At 45.4% G+C, this 23,250-nt stretch overlaps 1 protein-coding gene across 3 annotated transcripts in view; it reads right to left on the bottom strand.

Annotated features, from left to right (window-relative positions):
• Osbpl11 (oxysterol binding protein like 11) overlaps positions 1-18,346 on the bottom strand; it is a 62,367-nt gene extending 44,021 nt beyond the window's left edge. For 2 of the 3 annotated variants that reach the window (XM_032900135.1, XM_032900134.1), the window contains exons 1-2: positions 17,442-18,346; positions 5,167-5,235 (exon numbers count right to left, since the gene is read on the bottom strand). In XM_032900135.1, coding sequence (XP_032756026.1) covers positions 5,167-5,235; positions 17,442-17,638 — 266 coding nt within the window. In that variant the 5' untranslated portion in view covers positions 17,639-18,346. Of the gene's footprint in view, positions 1-5,166; positions 5,236-17,281; positions 17,374-17,441 lie in introns of those variants that run through there. The other variant, XM_032900136.1, reaches the window with a different exon arrangement.
• Between the last annotated feature and the right edge of the window lie 4,904 nt (positions 18,347-23,250).

Raw genomic sequence — 23,250 nt, 5'->3', positions numbered from 1 at the left:
TCCATGGCCAACCAGAAGCCCACCCTGCTTGTTCTCATGCTGCCCAGGCCAACCAGCAACACCAAGAAGAAGCAATGTGACGAGAAGCGGTGCAGAGGTGGAATTGGAGTCATCAGGGTAGTGACAGGTGTGAGAGCTGAGGTCAACAGTGAAACACGTCATTGCCCAGTGGGGTCACCGGGTGGGTGCAGCAGAAGCCTAGAGCTTGCATAGCACACTTAGCCCTCAGGTCTTCGGATTGACAGCGATGATGTAGGCCCAGAATGAGGAATGGTTTACTTCATGGACTGGACCTCCTCAAAGGACCACTGTGGTCCATGGTGTCACTGAGGCTCATGTGTGGGTCATCAGTCCTGAGGCGGTCAGGGTCTGAGTTAACTCTGAGGCCCATGTTGCCACCTAACACCATCTAGATATCTGTGGTTTATGCTTCAGCCTAAGGCCTTGTTGATGTTCAGGTCCATGCTGCAGGCAAGGGCCATGTCTGGGTCCAAGACCCTACTCAAGCTGGAGTCTGTGTTGATGTCTGTGGCCTGTGTTACCACCAAAGTCCATGTGGTTGTTCCTGGCTTGTGCTGTTACCTAAAACCATGCTGATATCTGTGGGCTGTGCTGCAGTTGAGGTGGTACTGACTCTGCAGTTGAGGTGGTGTTGACTCTGCAGTTGAGGTGGTGTTGACTCTGCAGTTGAGGTGGTACTGACTCTGCAGTTGAGGTGGTACTGACTCTGCAGTTGAGGTGGTACTGACTCTGCAGTTGAGGTGGTACTGACTCTGCAGTTGAGGTGGTACTGACTCTGCAGTTGAGGTGGTACTGACTCTGCAGTTGAGGTGGTGTTGACTCTGCAGTTGAGGTGGTGTTGACTCTGCAGTTGAGGTGGTGTTGACTCTGCAGTTGAGGTGGTGTTGACTCTGCAGTTGAGGTGGTGTTGACTCTGCAGTTGAGGTGGTGTTGACTCTGCAGTTGAGGTGGTACTGATTCTGCAGTTGAGGTGGTATTGATTTGAGTGGCCTGCACCACCACCTGAAGCCATGGTGATGTCTGGACCCAAGTTGCCACCAACGACCATGTTTGGATCTGTGGTCCTACTAAGGCTGGGGTCTATGCTGATGTCATGTGGACCCTGTTACCACTGAAGGCCAAGCAGATATCTGTGGTCTGTGCTACAGCCTGAGACCATACTGATGACCACGTGTTGTGCTGCCACTGGAGGCCATGTTGGTGTGAATGGCCTGCACTGTCATTGGAGATCATGTTCAGTGTCTGGGTCTGAGGTCCTACTGAAGGTAAGGGCCATGTTCATGGTCAGAACTGTCACCAGAAACTTGGTGGCAGTCCATGACTTGTGTTCCCGCTGACTGTAGAGAGCAAGAAAGCTGCTTTGGCAGTGACACTGGTAACTGCAGATGCAGCTGAAAAAGGAACGTAGAAAGCTTCCCTGATGACCCTCCCCTTCACCACCCTGCCCCTCAAAAAGTAACAGCCTAAACAGGAAGCCATGAGGAGAACTCTTAAAAAGTGTGATAAGGAAGCTGAAGCTCTCCACAGTTGATGGCTCTGCTCTGGTGGGGGTGGGGGGGAGTTTGGGAAGAAAAGGACTCAGTTCCATTTGAGAGACAGACCACTGAGAGGCATGCTCCAGTAAATACATAGGTAACGCAAATTGGACTTGTTTTTTGTTTGTTTGTTTTGGGCTTGTTCTGTTGTTTTGTTAGTGGTGTAACAAGAGAGTGACAAGGGGAGACAGCCATAGATAGACTAGAAATGATGTTAAATTCCCAAAGAGTCAATAGAAATACTATATTGAAAAAAAAAATCACTCAAGCCAACTGTGGTGGTTCTTGGCCATAAACCTAGCATTTAGAAAACCAAGACAGGATTCCAAGTTTAAGGCCAATTTAGGCAATTTAACTGAGATAAAACTTCAAAATTTAGAAATACACAAAATCTAGAGAGACTGCTCAGTGTGGAGCTTCCTTAGCACATGCAAGGCCCATGGTTCAAGGCCCCAGTAGCAGAAGGAAAAAGAAATGTGTAGACTAGAGGGCTGGAGGGATGGCTCAGCGGTTAAGAGCACCGACTGCTGAGTTCAATTCCTAGCAACCATATGGTGGCTCACAACCATTTGTAATGAGATCTGATGCCCTCTTCTGGTGTGTCTGAGGACAGCTGCAATGTACTGATATAAATAAAATAAATCTTTAAAAAAAAGTGTGTGGACTTGAGAAAGACAATCCACATAGTGAGGGAGGGAAAGCAGTCTTCAAAAGGTACTTATCTAAGACAGGTTGGCCTAAATGATAAACTAGAAAGATATGAGTAAGTGCTGAGTACATCAGGAAATTCAACATTCAGCACAAACCTCCACAACAGAAAACTCCTCCACAACAGAAAACTCACCTTTTTTGTTAAAGGGAAATACTGCAAGGTTATGTGGGTTTTATCTGTTTGCCTTTGCAACTGCAGGAGGGCAAAGACTGCCGGTTTGAAGAAATAACTAACCTCAGGCTTCAGGGCCACCTACAACTTGAACATCATCACATGCAGCTGCAGTCTAACTCCAAAGAAAGAAAAGAACACTAGTGATGGTTCTGAGTGGGAAGACAACTGCATGCTCTGCTCTGACCTTCCAGAGGCTTTCACCGTCTACATGCACAGACTCCCGGGCCACTCTGCCACCTTCGAGGACTAGAGTCAAAACTAAAAGGAAGTGGAGTCAGGAAAACTGTATTCTGGAGCAAGCCATTCTTTGGGGGTGGGGCACAGACAGGGTGGCTCCTTACTGGCCTCAGACACCCTACGTAGCTGTGGACAGTTTTGAACACCTGATCCTCCACCTCCCTCCTGAGTGCTATATAATTACAGACATCCAGCACCATGCCCACCTCAGTAACTGTTTTGTGTAAACTGTTTGCAGGCCAGAGACAACCTTGGGTATCATTTCTCCAGAATGCTATCCACCTTATTTTTGAGAGAGGATCTCAAAATGGCCTGGAATTCTGCATTTCGGATGGCTTGACAGTGACCTAGTGATGGTATTACAAGTGTGAACCATCGTGCCTGGCTTTTTAAAATAGGCTCTGGGGAATCAACTTGGGTCCTCAAACCTATGCGGCAAGCAATTTACCAACTAAGCCATTTTTTTTAATTACACACATTTATGTATGCATGAGAGTGCCATGAGGTATTTGTGGAGGTCAGAAGACAGTTTGTAGGAATGTTTTCCTTCCGCGTGCCATGTGGGTGCCAGAGATGGGAATCCTCACCCGAGCCATCCTGCTGGCCTGTCAACTGAGCTATCTAACCAGCCACCACGCAACTCTTTATAGCGGACACTCATGCTAGGTGACTCCAGCCTGCTCAAAGCTGCTCTTAGTCAAAACAGAAATGACTTGGAGGGAAGAACACTGTCTTGAATAGATGGCAAAGGTCCAATGTGTTTGTCCCTTAAGCTTCTTTCTGCAATGCACAGAAGAATAGCTTGGCCACAGAGCCACAGAGCTCCCTAAGCCTCTGGCTTCTCAACAGCGTCTTAATCCCTCTGTTCCCATCTCATCCTTCCATCTACCCCTCCCACTCAAGAGCTGGTGAATTCATGCAGCGCTTTACGACCGCCAACACAACGGTCAGAAATGGAACGTGAAGGCGTTTTTGTTCTTTTTAAAAAAATGCTTTTGTCCTTATTTGTATAATTTGTGTGTATTTCTGGTGGGAGGGTGGGAATGCATGTGCCATGGCTTCTTTTTAAAAAAAATCTTATTTTCCATGGGTGTTTCTGCTATTCTTTATACAGTGTATGAAAAACATTCTTTCAAAAAGAGAGAAAGTCTTTCATGTATCATTTCTGGTTGTGTTGTTCTGAGGTAGGAAGAAAAACAACTCGTGTTACCCATCATGGTTAGAAGCACGTGAATTATAAACAGCATAACACATGGTTCTGTAAAGTAATCTATCTATAAAAACAGACTTTAGACTCAAAATTAGTTGCTTATGAATTTTAGTTTTATTACTTCAAAGACTAAGGGCTGGGGAGATGGTTCAGCAGGAAAGAGCATGCGCTTACAAGCAGGCGAGTCTGAGTCCAAGTCACCGTCACCCACATAAAAAGTCTGGCATGGCTGTGCACACCTGTATCCCCAGCACTGAGAGGCCCCAAGAGGTAAGTGAGGTGCAGAGAAATAAGAACCCTTGTACACAACTTTGGCTGGTCAGAATAAAAGGGTAGAAATAGGCACAAGGGCTCATGTCTGTAGTCCTAGCTACCCCAGATGATAAGACCAGAAGAACTGTTAGGGCTGAACCTAGGCCACACAGAAAGAACTCATTTGTTTATTAATTTTTTTAAATTTGGTTTTTTTGAGATAGGGTCTCTTTTTGTAGCCTGGCTGTCCTGGAACTCACTATGTAGACCAGGTTGGCCTCAAACTCAGAGATCTACCTGCCTCTGCCTCCCAAGTGTTGGGATTAAAGCTGTGTGCCCACATGCCTAGCAGCAGTTCATTTCTTTAAAAAGAAAATCCGGGTTGGGGATTTAGCTCGGTGGTAGAGTGCTTGCCTAGGAAGGGCAAGGCCCTGGGTTCGGTCCCCAGCTCCGAAAAAAAGAAAAAAAAAAAAAAAAAAAAAAAAAAGAAAGGTATGGAGATTCAAGAAGATGAGGAAGGTTCTGCAGACTGGCAGTTTGGACAGTTGTACAAAATGGTGAATACATTTAATACCATTGAGTTAGATGATTTAAATCTTATTATTTACTGTCAATTTAAAAAGTAAAACCTTAATACCCTTGCCCTGCAGCTATTAAGTCTACAATGTACCTAACGTACCCAGCTTCCCTAATCACCAACTGCCTATGTGGCTGTGGACTGCTGAACTAACCCTCCAAGGCCACAACTTGAGAATCAAGCATAAATGTCCATTTTCCCCACGAAGAGTCTCCCCTTTGCACATAGTAACAGCACGTGGCAGGTGAACACACCTCTCCATTCCTGAAAACAGTGCTGTCACATGCCAACTTCTCCACCTTTAAGGAGAAAGCCTTCCAATTTGCAGGAGATATGGTAAATTAAATCCTCCTCTAAAAGTTTCCTAGCTATGTGCACTGACATCAACATAGAACACACTCAGTTCCCAACCTCTTAGGAGGCTGACAGCAGAGGACAATAGGCTTACCTGTACTGCCACCCAGTGACAAGGTTGGTGTACTTCATTAGATAGCCATTAACACTCTCCATGTGATCACTGTTTCAAAAAGAACAGAGCTGAAGTTAGTGGAAATACGAGGAAACAAACCCAAACCCAGACAACCGTACAGTTTGGAAAGCAGCTGCAGACATTACACTGTCCAGGCATGGGCATGCTCGCCCTTAATGTCTGCCCTCAGGAAGCAGAGGCAGGAAGATCTCTGTATGGAGCTGGAGAGATGGCTCAGTGGCTAAGAGCACTGATTGCTCTTCCAGAGGTCCTGAGTTCAATTCCCAGCAACCACATGGTGGTTCACAACAAACTATAGTCCAATGCCCTCTTCGGGTGTGTCTGAAGACAGCTACAGTGTGCTCATATACATGAAATAAATCTTCATGAGTCATCCTTCACAGCCTGTAAGTAACCCCAAGGAACTCACTGGCTCACCAAGCTATGTCTGGTGTGTCAGCTACAGTGCACTTATATATAATAAATAAATAAATCTTTGAAAAAAAGAGAGAATATCTGTATGTTCAATCGAAAGCAGCCTGGTCTACATATTGAATGCCAGGTTAGCCAGGAATACAGAGAAACAACCTTATGTCAAAAGACCAAAGATAAAAAAGAAAGAAAAAAAGTCAAGCTTACTAATTTTCTTCAAAATAAGTACAATATTTCATTTATTATTTGAAATATAGTAGTGTGAACTAAAACTGCATAAATATGAACACAAACACACTGTGAATGTTCTACCTGAAACAACTACCTGAAATGATTTCCCAGTCTTTCTCTGCTCTGTGTACGTAACACACACTCTGCTTTCCCTGAACCAGTTCTGTCTTTAAGACTTACTCTTTTGTCCAGTCCCCTAGCCCGATAACCTATGTGTTGTATTCTCCATTAACCTTGCAAAGCCCCAGGTAGAACAGAACAGAAATTATTTCCTCAAAGGATCAAGGTGTCCATAATTCACCACTTGGAAAATCACTTTAGTCTGGGTTCTCCACGCCAAGCCTCTGTCTCTGGAAGGTGTCCTCCCCTGCCTGTGGCGTGTCATAAAAGTACTGCAGCCGAGTATGTCCTACAAGAACTGGACTTGTAGGGCATCTGCCTGTGGATTATAGGGAAGCTTTCCTAAAACCTTCCTGCACTAACTAACCTTTGGAAAAGCACAGACACGTTAAACCAAAGAGGGTCAGAAGAGATGGTTCAGTGGGCAAAGGGCTTGCTGAGTTCAATCCTTAGCTGCTGACACTAAAAAGAAAATCGCAACCCCATGCCTTTAATTCCAGTGCTGGAAAGAAATGGGAAGATCTTGGGGCCTCATGGCCAGACAGTCTAGCCAACTGGTGAGCTCCAGGTTCAGTGACAGACCATCCCAGAAATGAGGTAATGCTGGAGATCTAGTTCAGCAGGGAAAGGCACTGGCCAACAAACCTGATGATAGGACTTCCAGTCAGGAGCCTATGCTGCAGAGGGAAAAAACAGGTCACTCCTACAAGTTGTCCTCTGTCTTCCACACACATGCACAGCACATACTCATGCTTGTGCATGTGTACACAGACACACTAAATAAATGTTTTATATAAAAAGGTAGAGAGTGATAGAGGAAGTCACCTGACACAGATCCTCACACACCCGTATGGGAGCACCTGCATACCCATCCCATCACACACACACCAAAAATCAATTAAAGCTGGCAATTAAACACTACATCATTTCATTACCTCTATTCAGTCACCGCTCTTCCTTTCTTACTAATGGTGTTCCTCATTTGCAAGTTACTATACCAGTCATTTAATAGCTGACAGTAAAAATGGAAATATATAATTTCAATAGTGTTATCTACAAAAACATCCAAAGTGGTTTCTCACAAGTCACAACACAGTGATTTGTGTTCTAATGTTATCAATACTTCATTGGTGAATACATATAAAAAAGAGTTAACTTTTAAAAAGACCTACTAGCACACACCTGTGTCCCTGTACTCAAGAGGCAAAAGAATCAGGAGTTCAAAGCCATGGTCGGCTACCAGGCCAGAGATAAATAAAAATACAGTCTCAAAAAAGGTTAGGTTTCTCATAAAAACTAAGAGAAAGCTGTTGATGGTGATTGACTTGATAACAGCATAAATCCAGTCTCACAAGAAGCAGATTCAAGCTGGGCATGGTGGCAACATGCCAGAAATCCCAGCCCCTGGGAGGTTAAGGTAGGAACATGAATGAGTCCAAGGCCAACCTGGGCTACATAACAGCCACCTGTCTCGAAACAGCAACAGAGAAGAACAAGACTCAAGTGAGTGAGTACTGCTTGTTCTGCTACATGAAACACCAGCCCCCAGATTACACAGAGACAACTGAAAACGTGAATACTCCTATCCCTTGGCACGCACGAACAGTCACAGGCTCTCTTTCATCTCTCTTCCTTTCAGTTCCCCAAAACTAGTCAGTACAGCCAGTTGATGTGGGAAGACGGTGCCACCTGGTGGCCATGAGAAGATGCTGTGAGACTCAAATGTTTTGCTTTGGGAGCTGTGGGTAACCTGTGGCCCAGACTAATTTCACTGTCACTATTCAGCCAAGGATGGCCTTAGACTCCTGCTGGCCCTGCCTCTGCCAGGACAGTGCTGGGATGAGAGGCACGCAGCACATCTCTGTGCTGGACCCAAACACCTCTTTGTTCACTCCTTATCTCCTTATCCAGGCTGGCATCCCCTAACACAAACATCCCAAGTCCTAATTCCCTCATACACCAAAATCTGAAAGCTCTCGGCCTGAAACATTGCTGAGGAAGTTTCTGATGCAAGCCTGAGACCGAGTGAGTGTGACCTTCCAGTACTTATGCTCCACTCCTAATGGACCTTTTAGTATTAAGACAATCTGGTTGCTAATGAGGAAAACATTACACACCTCATTTTACCATGCTATTTCATGTTCTGTGAATCAGGTGATTAAAAACAAGACACTGAAAACTAAGCTATGAAGAAGTTATCTTCAGTAACACCACTGCTCCCAAATTGGGTGAACTTCTGATTGTTCACTGTATCACCTCCTGGGAATTAGTCCTGGACGCTGTCTGGGAAAACGGCTGGTGAGGGGCTGCAGAGATTGCCTAGTGGCCGAGAACACATCCTGCATCCAGCAGCCTCAGTTTTCTTCCCAGCACCTGTGTTGGTGGATCACAATTGGCTGTATCTCTAGTTTAGAGAGGTGCGATGTCTCTGGCTTCCTTGGCATCAGCATGCACAAACCCTCATACATGTTATAACCAACGTGATTAGTTTCTACTTTAAATATAGATATAAAGATTTTTTTTTCTTTTTTTTTTCGGAGCTGGGGACCAGATATAAAGATTTAAGAAATGACTGAATGCAGGTAGTAGACAAGTATAGGATATAAAACTAATTGTTTTTCTAGTTTTAAATCCTGTGATTTTTTGTTTTGGTTTGGTTTTGTTTGGTGGTAAATAAGTTATTATGTTCTATACAAAAAAGTAAAACATAATGTGAAGCCCCATGGCTTACACTCTCAGCCTATTCTACCTGTACAGAAGTTGAACTGTGGAGAGTGGGATGTGCTTGTTTATCTGCAAGCTTTATTTGCAAGGTTAGTAAAGTTTATAGCTGAACTGCCCAGTAGCATTAATATGTTTAGTTTGATACGTCTAGAAAACAACTGTTTCAATTCCCAATCTCCATTAATACTACATACTTACTTCTTTTTGTTTGTTTCAGACAGTCTTACTAGACACACACACACACACACACACACACACACACACACACACCCCTAGGCTGGCCCTGAACTTCTCAAGCTATCCCTCCTGCTTCAACTCCCTAAGGGGTGGTGTCACAGGTGCTAAAGTTACAGAAAATGTTTAAAATCAAACTTGCTGTAAACACTTTCAGATCCTTTCTGTTAGGAACAGATGATTCCAGGGAGTAGTGGATTGCCTCTAGTCCCAGCACTTGGGAGGCAGAGGTAGACAGATCTCTGGGTTTGAGGCCAGCCTGGTCTAAACAGCAAGTTCCAGGACAGCCAGGGCTACACAGAGTAAACCAGTTTCAAACAAACAAGAAAAAGAAACAAGGACGGAAAGAGGAAGGAAGGGAGGAGGGAAGGAAGGAAGGAAGGAAAGAAGGAAGGAAGGAAGGAAAGGGATTGTTACAAAGCAGTCTAAAAACCCACTGAAAAATAAAAGAAATTCCCCAGGAGAAAACTTGTCACAGAGAGAACACAGCAACAAGGGCCTCTGGCACTGGAACACAGTACCAACAGGCGTGCGCTTTAGCTGCTATCCAGATTTTAAAAGGCATTCCTTCTTCCCTTCTCAAGTTTCCCTCCAAGTGTCCTCTGTGTGTGTGTGTGTGTGTGTGTGTGTGTGTGTGTGTGTGTGTGTGTATGTATGTATGTATATGAGCACCCTCTCTTTCCTGCCCCTCCTCCCGTCAGCCCCCTTTGTCCCCCTGGGCACTGTCGCTTCTACTTTCACACCAGAGTCACCGAATCTATTTTATCTGTACACAATCTAGGAGCCACAAACCAGAGAACACGTATGCTATCTGTCTAGAAAGAGTAGTGTCTCATTAAACAGAGTGCAGGACTCTGTGGTAGCAGGGCTGGGGTGACAGGACCTGCTGACTGAGTAGATGTAAAATGAGAAAGGAAAAGGGGGGGGGCAAGGCAATAGCTAGATTCCCAACCACAGTAACTAGGCAAAAAGCAGATGCCACACCCACAGGGGGTCACAGAGGAATTCACACTTCACCCACTGGCCTAAGAACCTGCTAGGTGCCCAGAGTCATGACAAGAGAGGCAGGGCTGAGAGAGACCGTTAAGAAAAGTTCAAGGGGGGTCAGTGTTCAAAAGGTCAAAGTTCAAAAGGTCAAAGTTCAAAAAGCTCAGTGGTAGAGCCCTTGCCCTGGGTTCGGTCCTCAGCTCCGGGGTGGGAGTGTGTGTGGGGGGGGTGTCTGAGGATTAGTACAATGAGGCATCAGGATGGAGAAGTAAGAGTAGAAGAGTACAGAAGACAGGGGCCTACACGTATTTTGAGGTGAGTGTGAAGCCAGTGGTGCTCAGCGCTACTGGAGACTGATGACCAAGAGGGAGTAGCTGAGTGGACTGACAAGGCAGAGCCAGGTAGCAGTAGTGAAGTGAGTACAGAGCCTCCAACACTTAGACCTGACTGAGCCCAGGGACATTTCAGTTTGAGTTGATCAAGCCTTTAAATGCTATTTTCGAAAAATACTTTCAAAAAAATTTATTTCTTTTATGTGCATATATTATTTTGCCTGCATGTAGGTCTGTGTGAGGATGCTGGATTCTAAAGTTACAGAGAGCTATGAGCTTCCATGTGGGTGTTGGGAATTAAACCCAGGTCCTCTGGAAGAATAGCCAGGGCCCTTAACCACTGAACTACCTCCCAAGCCCCCTTAAATGCTGTTCTAATGAGGAAATCTTTATGAATGAAGAAATTTAAAGAACAAGCATTCCTAGAAAAGCGGGTATGCCATGCAGACCTTTGAATCACAGGGATGAGTTCTTCAAATTTTGGTTAGTGGCCTTTGTATTTAACTCTAGTCCTTTTTTGTTCAGGAGCTGTTTGTTTTGGTAGAATGTGTGTGAAACTTAGGAGATAAAGGCAGAAACTCTGTGACAGATGTATCTACCATGAATAACGATCATATACTTGAAGTAAGTACTATAGTACACACAGTTATATGTACTAACTACTGACTGGGCTGGAGAGAGAGCTCAGTGATAAAGAACTTACCCAGTAAGCTCAAAGCCATTGGTTTGTTCCACACCAAAACTAATCATTTTATTATTGTAGTATTCTCTAAAGATTCTGATAGAACTATAGAGGGTCTGAGGATTACCCTATTCACAAGCTAGCAAATTAGCATGCTACAACTTCCTAGGGAGTGGTAGACAACTCCTGTGTGGGAAAGAACAGACTGACTTTAGTTCTCAGAGCAATAGCAGCACACAGATTCTCAATCCAATCCCAAAGGGCCACAAAGAGGGCAAGTGACACCTACACACAGGACAGAGTATGTTAAAGGGCAGAACTTCAAGGCCTGGCTAGAACACACGTCTTATCAAAAGCAGCAAGCTGTACTATTGACCCTGCCAAGTAAGACTTTGTTTCATCACATGAGACTTAATTTCATCACAGCAAAAATACATGAGCAATGGCACACATGACCTGTCTTCTGAGGAACGTTTGGTGAGCAGAGGGATTGGCTGCCCTTTGCTCCACAGCTGTTTTCAAGGCTGTGTAACAGCAGCCTGGAAGACAGAGGCTATTCCAAGGCTTCCACCAGCCCTTCCTCTGAAAAGAACAACTGCATGCGAATGCAGAAGACAGACCTGCTTTTAGCTAGTGCTGGTTAACTGGTGGAGAGCCAAAATAAAAGGTTTTAAGTATTTAAAGTTTGGAAAGGCAGTCCCTCCCACATATGCCCAACCTGCCTTTTAGCACTCCCTTTGGCTTGCTCCTTTCCATCCATTTCAATAAACAGTGCAGTTGTGGATTTGTAAACCTCCCTTTGCACATCTTTAAATCTAACACTTGGGAGGCTGACACAGGTGGATCTCTGAGTTTGGGGCCAGCCTGGTCTACAAAGGGAGTTCAGGATATCCAAAGCTACACCAAGAAATCCTGTCTCGAAAAACAAAACCAAACAACAACAAAACAACAAAAAAAGCTGACACAGAGAATAGAAAAATAAAGGGGAAATTTCATCTATGAACTGTCAGCATTCACAGTAAAAAAGGAGGGACCCTGAATTGAGAAATCTGTCCTCAGGCTGGAGAGATGGCTCAGTGGTTAAGAGCACTGACTGCTCTTCTTGAGGACCGAAATTCCAGCAACCACATGGTGGCTCGGAACCATCTGTAATGAGATCCGATGCCCTCTTCAGGTGTGTCTGAAGACAGCTACAGTGTACTTATAGATAATAAATATTTTTTAAAATAAAATAAAAAAAATCTGTCCTCTCTATAAGTGGTAAGTAAAATCCATATGTAAATTGAATATAAATGACTCTAAAAGAAGGACAATTTAGAGCTAATGGAATAAACTCAACCAATTTTTTTCTTAGAGTCGTTATGAGAGTCTGTAAACACTGATAAGGTTCTTTTCTTCCCTGATTTTTCTCCTGGCTGCAAATGAAAGCCAGGAGCTTCTGACTTCCACTCTGTTGGGTATGCACATAATTGGGAATTAAGAAATGGAAAGGCTCACACACTGAAGGGGCTCAAGAACAATCGTTATGAGTTAGAATCCTAGCAGAACATGAGACAAACCATGTATTGACCAAGTTATTACTATCAGTAAGTATCCATTCACTTACAGCCTATCTTCTTTAATATCTCTATGGAAATAACTAACTAGACATAAAAACTTCCCCATTACTAGCTATGGGATCCTAGCCAACTCATTTCAACTTCCATTTTCTTCCGCTGTAAAGCAGACAGTACACACTTCCTCTGGGAATTGTGGGGCTTAAATATGTCCCGGTCCCTTCATTCTGAAGCTAGCTGAATGTGACCTGAAAATACTGGGGCACACTGAGCTGGACACATCTAAAGCCCAATGCTTTAATAATCTGACTGCCCCAGATTCATTTATCCTCTACATCTTCAGAATTGTAAATGTGGGTGACAACTGGCGTCAACTGTCCCTCCCTCCCACCCCCCTCATCCACTCCTCCTTTTACCCTTACTGTTCTGTGTCCTGATCCCTTGGCTCATTTCCTAGCACCTAACTGCCTCTTAAGTCACTAACAATCAAATCAAATTTGTTTGATCACAGCAGACAATGATTTGCTATCAGGCGACCATCCAGACTCCATTGATTACTCAATGGTGGACGTCCTCGGGTACGTAGCCAAGGTCCAGACAGCTGCTGTACGTACCCTGTAGGACAGCTTCCGACTGCCCAGCAGGAGAGTGATGTGATGCCCCTTCCATGCTCACGTTAGAAAGACTGGGGGTTGGGGAGTTAGCTCAGTGGTAGAGCGCTTGCCTAGCAACTGCAAGGCCCTGGGTTCGGTCCCCAGCTCCGAAAAAAAGAAAAAAGAAAAGAAAAAAAAAAAAAGAAATGAAGTGGAGAGAGCTGCAGAGAAAGCAGGTAAAAGCATTTGCCACATAAGCCCGGCAAGTCAAGTTCCATCTCTAAAACCCACAAGTAGAAGCGAAGAACTGACTGCCACAGCTGCCTTCTGACCAGGGTGACATGGACACCCTGGTACTTGTTCACACACATACACGCATCACACGCACACACTGAGTGATGATACATTTTCAAATACTAAAAATAAAAACAAGACAGGAAACAACTGAGGAAGATGCTGAAGTTGACCACTGGTGTACACACACATGTACACATGCACCCAACACACACACACACACGCACTCAACACACACATATTCACATACATAAACACATGCACTCACACACACACCATGTACACACACACTCAACACACATATTCACATACATGGACACACGCACTCAAAATACACACACAGATATACAAGCACCAACACACACACAAAAGTATACATACGCCCAACACAGTACACATGCAGCCAACACACACGTACTCCCCCACATATATGTATATACACACAAGTACACATGCACCCAACACAGACATACACACAGTCAACAGACACACACATGTATACAAGCACCCAAAACACACATACACCCAACACATACATGCACATATGCACCCAACACACACACATGTACACATGCACCTACATACCCAACACACACATGTACACACACATGCAGCTATACACACACATACACATTCACACAAGTTTTTTCTTTGTCACTAAAAGTGCTCTAAGGGCCAGTGGGATGGCTCAGTGGGCAAAGGCACTTGCTACAAAGCTGAATGAACTGAGTCCAATCCTTGGAATTCACACAGTGGAAGGAGAGCACTGACTCCTGGCTTAAGCCTCCACATGCCTACTGTGGCATACATACCCACACACACAAACACAAAGGAATACAACTTTATCTGGCACTGTGACTCACACCTTTAATCCCAGCACTCAGGAGGCAGAGACAGGCAAATCTTTTGAGTTCCAATCCAGCTTGGTCAAAGAATTAGTCCCAGGATAGCCAGGACTACACAGAGAAACCCTGTCTCTAAAACCCAAAAACCAAAACAGAAATAGGGTTGGAGAGCCACGTGTGGTTGTGCATTCTTTGAATCCCAGCACTGGAGAGGCAGAAGAAGCAGGCAGATCTCTTTGAGTTTGAAACCAGCTTGTTCTGCCTAAATGCAGGCCATGTGGGGTTTCATAGTAAGACCCCGTCTCAAATAAAGAGAGGAGGGGGGCAAGGGGCAGGGCTAGAGACAGGAAAGTGATTAACACTCGTGTTACATAACAGTGAGGACTGGAGTTCAAGTCCCTGCACCCGCTTAACAAGCCAATTCTACAAATATCCGTACCTCCAGCTCTGAGGGACCCAATGCCCTGTCTGGGCTCCATGTGCTCACAGGCATGCATACTGCACACACAAGACCGTGCTTACAAAGACATGCACACACACGGTTTAAAAAAAAAAAAACTTGGGAGACAGAGGCAGGTAGACTGCTGGGAATTTGAGGCCAGCCTGGTCTACAGAATGAGTTCCAAGGCCACACAGAGAAACCCTGTCTCAAAGAAAAGAAAACAAAATGAGGAATCAGTAAGGATACTTTCTCCAGGGAGGGAAACCAGGTGGTTGAGACAAGCATTTAAGACAAATATATCACATATGTAATCCTTCTACCTATATATTTTTTTTAAATTAATGAAATGTTTTAAATGATATCAATTAACATTTTAAAATGTCAATTTACATCTTCGACCTGGCTATAATCCCAACATTTTGGAGGTAGAAAGATCAGGAGTTCAATGTCATCCTCAGCTACATAGCAAACTCAGATCAAGCCCAGTTACTTGAGAGCCATTCTCAAATATCTGTCTGTCTGTCTGTCTGTCTCTCTCTCTCTCTCACACACACACACACACACACACACACACACACACAATGTGCGCAACAATGTACATTTTCAGAACTGAGAGAGTATCAGATTATAATGGAGACTAAAGCTGCCAGTGAGACGGTGAGTCTTGTAGTGTTCAGGTAAGCAGTTCTATACCTGGCTCTAGCATCCCTGCAAGATTTCCTCCGTCAGATTCCATTAGCTGAGGTCAGAAAGGAGAAAGAGATAAGCCCACAGCACAAGTAAGACCAGCCTTGGAAGGGGGAAAAGCCAACCAAAGCGACTAAAAGAGAAAAGCCAGGCCAACCACCAGCTGAGGCAGGGCAGGGCACTGAGGGGAAACAGACAAAGTACTGTCAGGAAGTCAAGAAAGTGGGGTGCCGGTGCAGCTGGCTCAGGGATAAAAGGGCTGGCTTTCTCAAAGAAGTCAAGAAAGAATCCTAAAAGCATGTGTACTTACAGGGAACTCAGGTGGAAGACAGACATATAAACATTCCTTATTCCTTGGTAGGGACAGTGCAATGGTCTGAGTTGTCTGAGAAGCAATGAGTGCAAATTGTCTTCCAGAGTAAAGGATTAGATCACTTTTTGTAAATTGTTATTATTTTGTTTTAAGCATCTTTAGACTCTAAACCTGGGGGAGGGGAAAGAAGCTAAGAAGGAGACCACGAGTTTTGAGCACCTAGTATTTGCTCTAATTCTATTTAATTTTTCACTTTAATTCAGAGTGGTTTTCAGAAATTACTACTTTAAGAAGACTGACCTCTGCTACCTTGAACTTTTCCTTACTTCCTTGAATATCAAAATATCCCCACAAAAAGAATTTTCTTATGGTTCATCTTAAAACATAAGGGGAGAGGGGCTGGAGAGATGGTTCCGTAGTTAAGAACACTGGCTGCTCTTCCAAAGGACCTGGGTTTGGTTCCCAGAGCCCACGTGGCAGCCCACAACTGTCCATGAGTCCAGGTCCAGAGGATCTGATGCCTTCTAGCTTCAGCAGACAATGCACACATGTGCAAACATACAGACATTCATGCAGGCAAACATTCATACATATATAAAATAAAATGAAAAAAATCACAAAGAGGGAGAGATTCACTGACTTCAATCCCCATTTGCCAATTAAAGTTACCCACTCTCTCATTTCTGTAGGTTACGCCTGCATATCTCACATACACATATAATTGCATATTAGGGTTTTTTTTTTTTTGGTGGGGGGAGTGATACAGGGCTCTCTATGTAGTCCTGACTGTACTGGAACTCACTATGCAGATACGAGGCTGGCCTCAAACTCCCAGAGATCCTCCTGCCTGCCTCCTGGGTGTCAGGATTAAAAGAGAGTACCACCACACCCAGCCCATATTTGCATATTGTAATACAAACTCCCTTCATATATATGAATAGTATTCATGATAAACATGTATCTTTCACAAAATCTTGGTTCTAACCCCTTCCAAGTTTCACAAGTGCAGTCAAAGAGCTTAAAACAATCCAAAACCAAACCAACCAAACAAAAACCAACTAGAAGTAAACAGGCAGTTACCCAAAATTTCAGTATTCACCAGTGTAGATCCAACATCATAGGATGCCCTAACTCCATCCATTCTTAGAATTATGAGTAGTCATCTCTCCCTACACTTCGCACACATATAATTTAAAAAAAAAAAAAAAAAAAAAAAACACCAAAATGAAGCTTTTGCTATTTCCCCAAGTCTTCCATTTTGTATTAGTACAAACTAACGAATGTAGAGTTTCTCAAGAGTTATCCAGTTCTACTGCTTGTCTGCCTTTGTACCCTCCCCCCTTCTCTAAGTCAGAAGCGCCCAAAGGGGTAAGGTCTTCTCTGACTCTAGTTTGTATAATCATTCCGCAAGAGTCCAGCATTCGCCTCTGAAAGCGCTGAGTTCCACAGTTTCTGTTCTAACAACCATTCAGGCTTACTTGTAAACAGGCTACAACAGAGGCAAAAAAAAAAAGACAGAAGTAAGTGCAGAAATAAATCAGAGGAAGGATAAACCCTTGGGCAACAGAGAAAATCCTGGGGTACATTTCTGAATTCTTCAGAGGGCCTCAACAAATAAATACCTGTTGAACGAATTTCTGAAGAAAGTGAACCCTGTTCGTGAGAGCGGGGTTCTATCTCCAAGTCAGATTATCAGCCGCTTCGGAAGTGGCCTTCCAACTGGGCTATGCAGACCCCAACACTCTCCGAGCCACCTTAGAACATCACTTTGGAGGGTCATACCTGTACTGCCAGCCTTTCGTACTGCCACCGCGGCTGTTGCTGCTGCTGCTACTGCTGATGACACCCCCACAGCTGCTGTTGCCGCTGTTCTTGTTCGGGGTCACTGCTGTGGCCAAGCCCTCTAGCTTCCCTTCACTCTCGGAGACTTTCATCACTGATGTGGGCTCACCTCCCTGCATCTTAACTCCACAGTTCATCTGCCCTTCTCGGGCGGGAGAGACCAAGTGCAGAGCTATTTTGTAGGTACTTTTTCCCTTTTTCACTCTCAACGGGATCTCGGACCTCGGCTAGAGTGGAAACCGACAGTGGTCCAGAAAAAGAGGACACGCATTTCCACTTTGGTTAAAAGTTTTAAAGAGCACAGGTAGCCTTCAAATAGATGCCTCTATCAAGCAAGAACAAGGAGGACAAATCACCCCGCCAGAGGGCTCGATGCCACACTCCGAGGAGCAGCCGGGCGGCGCGGGCGAGGTCGCCGATCCTCCGCCTGGGAACGCGGGGCAAGGACGGGGACCACGGCCCGGGAGCCCCGGAGCCCACAGTCTGACCTCAGGACTCGGGGTCGGGCCAGCCGCGGCGCTTCTTCTCCTCAGCGGGGTCCTCAGGAGTAAAGGCCCGTCCAGCCAGCTCGGCGGTTCCCGCCGCAGCCCCGAACTGAGCCGGAGCGGTTGCGCGCAGCCCGTGGAGGGTCGGGCAGACGCCGCCGGGTGGGACGCGGGCTCCGAGGCCGCTTCAGCTTGGGCTGGAGGCGTAAGGTTCACCACGGGCTCCTCCGAGAGCCCTAGCCCTGGACCCCGGCGGAGTTCACCAGAGTCAACTGCTCCCTGGAGCTTTCTTAGCCCTAAACGTAAAAGCCAGGGCCCCGGCTGCCGCCCCACCCACAGCCGGTCACCCACCCGCCTGATAGCTCTCCCCGCCTTCCTTTCCGGTGTCGCGTGAGCTCATTTCCGCTAGAACTGAAGCGCCGGTGCCATCTTTGATTGGGGCAGTCGAGCCCGAAAGGAGGCGGTGACAGGAGTCTCAAGGGAGAAAAGGAGCTGGTGGTGGGAAGAGCCACCGGGAAAGGAGGGAAAAACAAAGGGAATGCAATGGCCTTTCTAAACAGGTCCTATACTCTCTGGTAGATCCCCGTTCCTTCCTTGCCTTTACCGGAACCTAAAAAAATAAGAATTTACAGAACAAAGGGGGGAAAAAAAACAACTGTTCAGTCATTTTGGAACAACAAAAAACCCAGCATGGTATTGGATGAAGGTAAATCAGTCTGAAAGAAAAGGAAATTAGAGCTCTTGGTGATGCAGGAGAACTTAATATATAAAGGATTTACTAATAAACTTACTTAGGAAATATTAAGTTACGCAAAGTAGAGTTTAGCTAAAAGAAGACAAATTCTTCTATTAGGACTAGAAAAAACAGTAGTTTATAGCCAGGCTTGCTACAAATTTTTTTTTTCTTTTTTCTTTTTTTCGGAGCTGGGGACCGAACCCAGGGCCTTGCGCTTGCTAGGCGAGCGCTCTACCACTGAGCTAAATCCCCAACCCCTGCTACAAATTTAAGAAAGAAAACTTTTACTAGAATGGAAGTTTAGGGTCTCTAAATAAGTTTCTCATATTGTTTATCCCCTGAGCTTGACCTCAAGTTAAGGCTCCACCCCCATAACAAAAGACAATCTTGACTTACATGGAGCCATTATGCCCATCAAAGAGCATTCCTCTAAGACACAACTCAGGGGCAATGCATCTGCAACAACCATCTCTGCAAGGCTTGGCCTGCAGTTAAGTCTTAGTCTAGTCCAAGTGGGCAAGATGAACCTGGGTAACAATTATTTGAAAGAACCACACTGGTGTACTTGAGAAATAACCCTTGTCTTAGGGTTCTCTAGAGTCACAGAACATATGGAATGTCTCTGTATATTAAGGGAATATTGTAATGACTTAGAGTCTGTAGTCCACTAACCCAACAATGCGCAGCTGTGAACGGGAAGTCCAAGAGGCTAGCAGTTGCTCAGTCCCACCAGGCTGGTTTCAGCTGGTCTTCTGTAGAAGTAGGTTCCAACAGATGTGCTAGCAAGTAAGTGCAAGCAGTCAAAGAAGGAATCTTCCTTCTTCCAATGTCCTTATCTCCATCAGTCTTAGATCTCCAGCAGAAGGTGTGGCTTAGATTAAAGGTGTGTACCACCACACCTGATTCTAACACTTGCTTTGTCCCAAGCTGACCTTGAACTCAGAGATCTCTACTAAACCCAGTCTCCAGGGATTAAAGGCATATACTATGTTGCCTGGGCCTAAACTTTTCATGGCCACTATGCCTCAAGACCTCCATGTCAAAATCTAGGTCTGAAACTTGTGTCTTTCAGTCTCAAGATCTGGATCACAGGTGTGCCCTCCATTTCCGGATTGTAGTTCATTCCAGATGTAGTCAGGTTGGCAACCAGGACAGCCATGACAACCCTGGGGATAACTTTGGTGTGTAACCGTCCCATTTTGCCCAGAGTTGCAGTCTCCTCTTTCCATTTAAGTTGCTCAAGGTGTAACCCAAAAAGAACGTAGGGATGATGGCCTGTGTGGAATGCATAGGTATGTATCAGCCAATAGTGCCTTCTATTCAAGACTCTCCTCTTTAGAGAAGGCAGAGTTGGATTACTATTAAAGAACATTGTGGGCTGGAGAGATGGCTCAGCGGCTAAGAGCACTGACTGGGGGCTGGGGATTTAGCTCAGTGGTAGAGCGCCACCTAGGAAGCGCAAGGCCCTGGGTTCGTCCCCAGCTCAAAAAAAAAAAAAAAAAAAAAAAAAAAAAAAAGCACTGACCTCTCTTTCAGAGGTCCTCAGTTCAAATCCCAGCAACCACATGGTGGCTCATAACCATCTATGATAAGGTCTGATGCGTCTGAAGACAGTTACAGTGTGCTAATATATAATAAATAAATCTAAAGAACACTGTTCTTGGTCTTATATGGCGTCAAGGGGACCAACCGCATGAAGTTCTCTGCCTGCATAGTCCTGGGTCTGACGGTTATCATGAGTGAGTGATGTCACTGGGTTCTGGTTATCAGGTACAGCCTTGGGTGTAGTGGGGGTTCTTGTCTAAAAGGCGTGTTTTACTAAGTTCATCACACTGGACGACATGGAAGTAACCGCCACAAATAAAAATAAATAAAAGGACTTTGGTTGGGGAGGAAACCTCATCAGTGAGATGCAATGGAGAATCTGACTTAAAGAAGGAAAACATGTATAAAGGGATGTCTCACAAAATAACATTTGAAATGATGGAAGATGTTAAATCTCAGCCGGTGCCCGGACAGAACACACCCAGACAACATGGTTCCACATGGAGAGGTTTAATGAGAGGAAGAGGAGAGGAGAGAAAGGCCTGCCATGGGCACGTGGGGGTGGGGGGGAGGGGGCAAGAACAGCAAAGAACAGAGTAAGCGGGGGTAAAAGGGGAGCAAGAGAGAGAAGTTGGGGCAAGAAGCCCCTTTTATAGTGTCAGGCACAGCTGGCTGTTGCCAGGCAACTGTGGGGCGGAGCATACCTGGCTGTTCCCCAGGAAGCTGTGGGGGTGGAGCTTAGACAGAACACCAACAGAAGACAAGGATGTTAAAGGATGAACATCTGTACTTACTCCGTGAAGTGGGCACCTGGAAGCCTAGAGCAGGACATGGGAAGTGGTATGGAGTGAGGGTGGAGAAAGGCAGGAAATGTGGATCTTACTGTACATTCAATGCTGATAGAAACAATAAAGAGAAAGGGCAAGAGAGCTGGGGAGAGGAGGGAACACAACATCACCTTTCTGAGGGAGAGACAGCCCCACAGTTGGAGAGAGGTGAGAGCCCCACAGCTGGAGAGAGGTGAGTGGCAGCCTCACAGCCAGGGTGTGTGTGTGTGTGTGTGTGTGTGTGTGTGTGTGTGTGTGTGTGCGCGCGTGCGTGCGTGAGCCTCAATAGTTGGGACAAGGTTTGACGGGGCCCAGAAGAGAAGAGCAGTAGTGGAGAGAGATAGATGATCTTGCCACAGACTTCATGGTAGAACCCTGTAGGGGGAAAGAAAGCCTTCAGAGGTCCGGGGAGGAGCTGTGTTAGGAGAGGAGAGAGCTCCCACATCATGGGGTCCTGAAGGGAAACCTTCAAACTCCAGAACAAAGGAGGTTTCCGGACTTTTCTATGGGTGGCAGGAAAAAAAGAAAAGGAAAAAAAAATAAATAAAGGGATGAGTTGACAGTAGATGAAGGACGCTCAGTAAGTCTGCTGTTTAAATCGTTCACTCTGGCGATGGAGTTCTGTCGGCACTTGCCTAACAAGCCCTGGGTTGTACCCTCAGCACCACACAAGCCAGGTATGGTGGCAACCCCTGTAAACCCAGAACTTGGGAGGCGGAGACAAGAGAACCAGTTATCCTTAGCCACATAGTGAGTCTGAGGCTAGACCGGGATACATGAGACCTTGGTTGTTAGAAAAGTAAACTCTAAGTGTAGAGAGAGAGTTGGTTTTTTTTTTTTTTTTTTTTTTTTTTTTTTCGGAGCTGGGGACCAACCCAGGGCCTTGTTAGGGCCTTGTTCTTGCTAGGCAAGCGCCTACCACTGAGCTAAATCCCCAACCCCAGAGAGAGTTGGTTTTAATGAAAGAGAAAGGCAGACTGGTTATTAATAGCAGGCAATTACACAGAAGTGGGTCATAAATGATGGTGGAGTCACAGCGGGTCTGATGAAGCACATGTCAACCCAGGATTGAGGGATAACGTGGGTTGTACTGTGGCAAAAGTCAGGGACTGGCTCCAGGTAGCCAAACCCACCATGGAGTTCAGTTACTAGGAAAACCGGTGCAGGCTGGGAGAGTGCAATTCAAAGGTCGAAGGTCGCTACATTGTTTTGTGTAAGAAACTCACCAGGGTAAGTCATGATGAGACCCTTACAGAATCAGAACCAGGGAAACCGTTGGCATGGATTTGTTCTGCTGTGATACTAGGGATGGGACCCAGGACCTCAGACACGCTAAGCCGAGTGCTTTACAACCAAGCTATATCCTCAGCCCTGTTTCTCTTTTTATTTTACGACGGGGGTCTTAAATTGCCAAGGCTAACCTTGAACTTGTGATTTCTGGTCTCGGCATCCCCCCATAGCTGGGATTACAAGCCTCCAACCACCAGGCCCAGCTAGATATTTGTCTTATTTGTTGTTGAATATTAGGGTCTAAATCCAGCCTTCACTCAGTGTCCACAGAGAGGGGAAGCTATGATTTGAAACCTTCAGAGGGATGCCTGATCCAGGGAGGTTGGGGTAAGTCCGTAGCAATTCCGCTGGCCAGTAGATCTGAGTCTCCTTTTCTGGGAGAAGCTTCGTAGTGGCTCTAAGAGGTGAAACTGACATGAGCTCGCTCATGTGACTTTGGGCAAGGGATCTAATAAACTTCTTTGTATCTGTTTTTCCTCATCTATCTAGTAGTAACATCTCTGTGAAGGACTGAATTGTGTCTTCATCCCCACAGAATGTTGAAGCCCTAACTCTCCCATCTGTGAGGTGGTATTTGGAGGCAGGACCTTTGAAAGATGATTACAGTTAAATCAGGGGGTGTAGACAGTTGTCCTTGTCATAGGCGTTACTGTGTAGGAGCAAGACCTCCTCCCATGGAGAGGAGGGAGAAAACAGTTATCTGTACGCTAGCGAAAGAGCTCACACCAGAAAGCAAGCACACACTGTCCCTTCGTCCTAGACTTGCACCCTCCCGAGCTGTGAGAAAAACCCTTCCTGTCCTCTGAACCCTCCAGCCACATCCTGTATTTCTGCAGGTCAGCTCTGTCAACACACCAAACCTATTA

Source organism: Rattus rattus, chromosome 4, assembly GCF_011064425.1.
Source record: "Rattus rattus isolate New Zealand chromosome 4, Rrattus_CSIRO_v1, whole genome shotgun sequence".
Lineage (NCBI taxonomy): Eukaryota > Metazoa > Chordata > Mammalia > Rodentia > Muridae > Rattus > Rattus rattus.
This window is presented reverse-complemented; position numbering and strand designations above follow the sequence as displayed.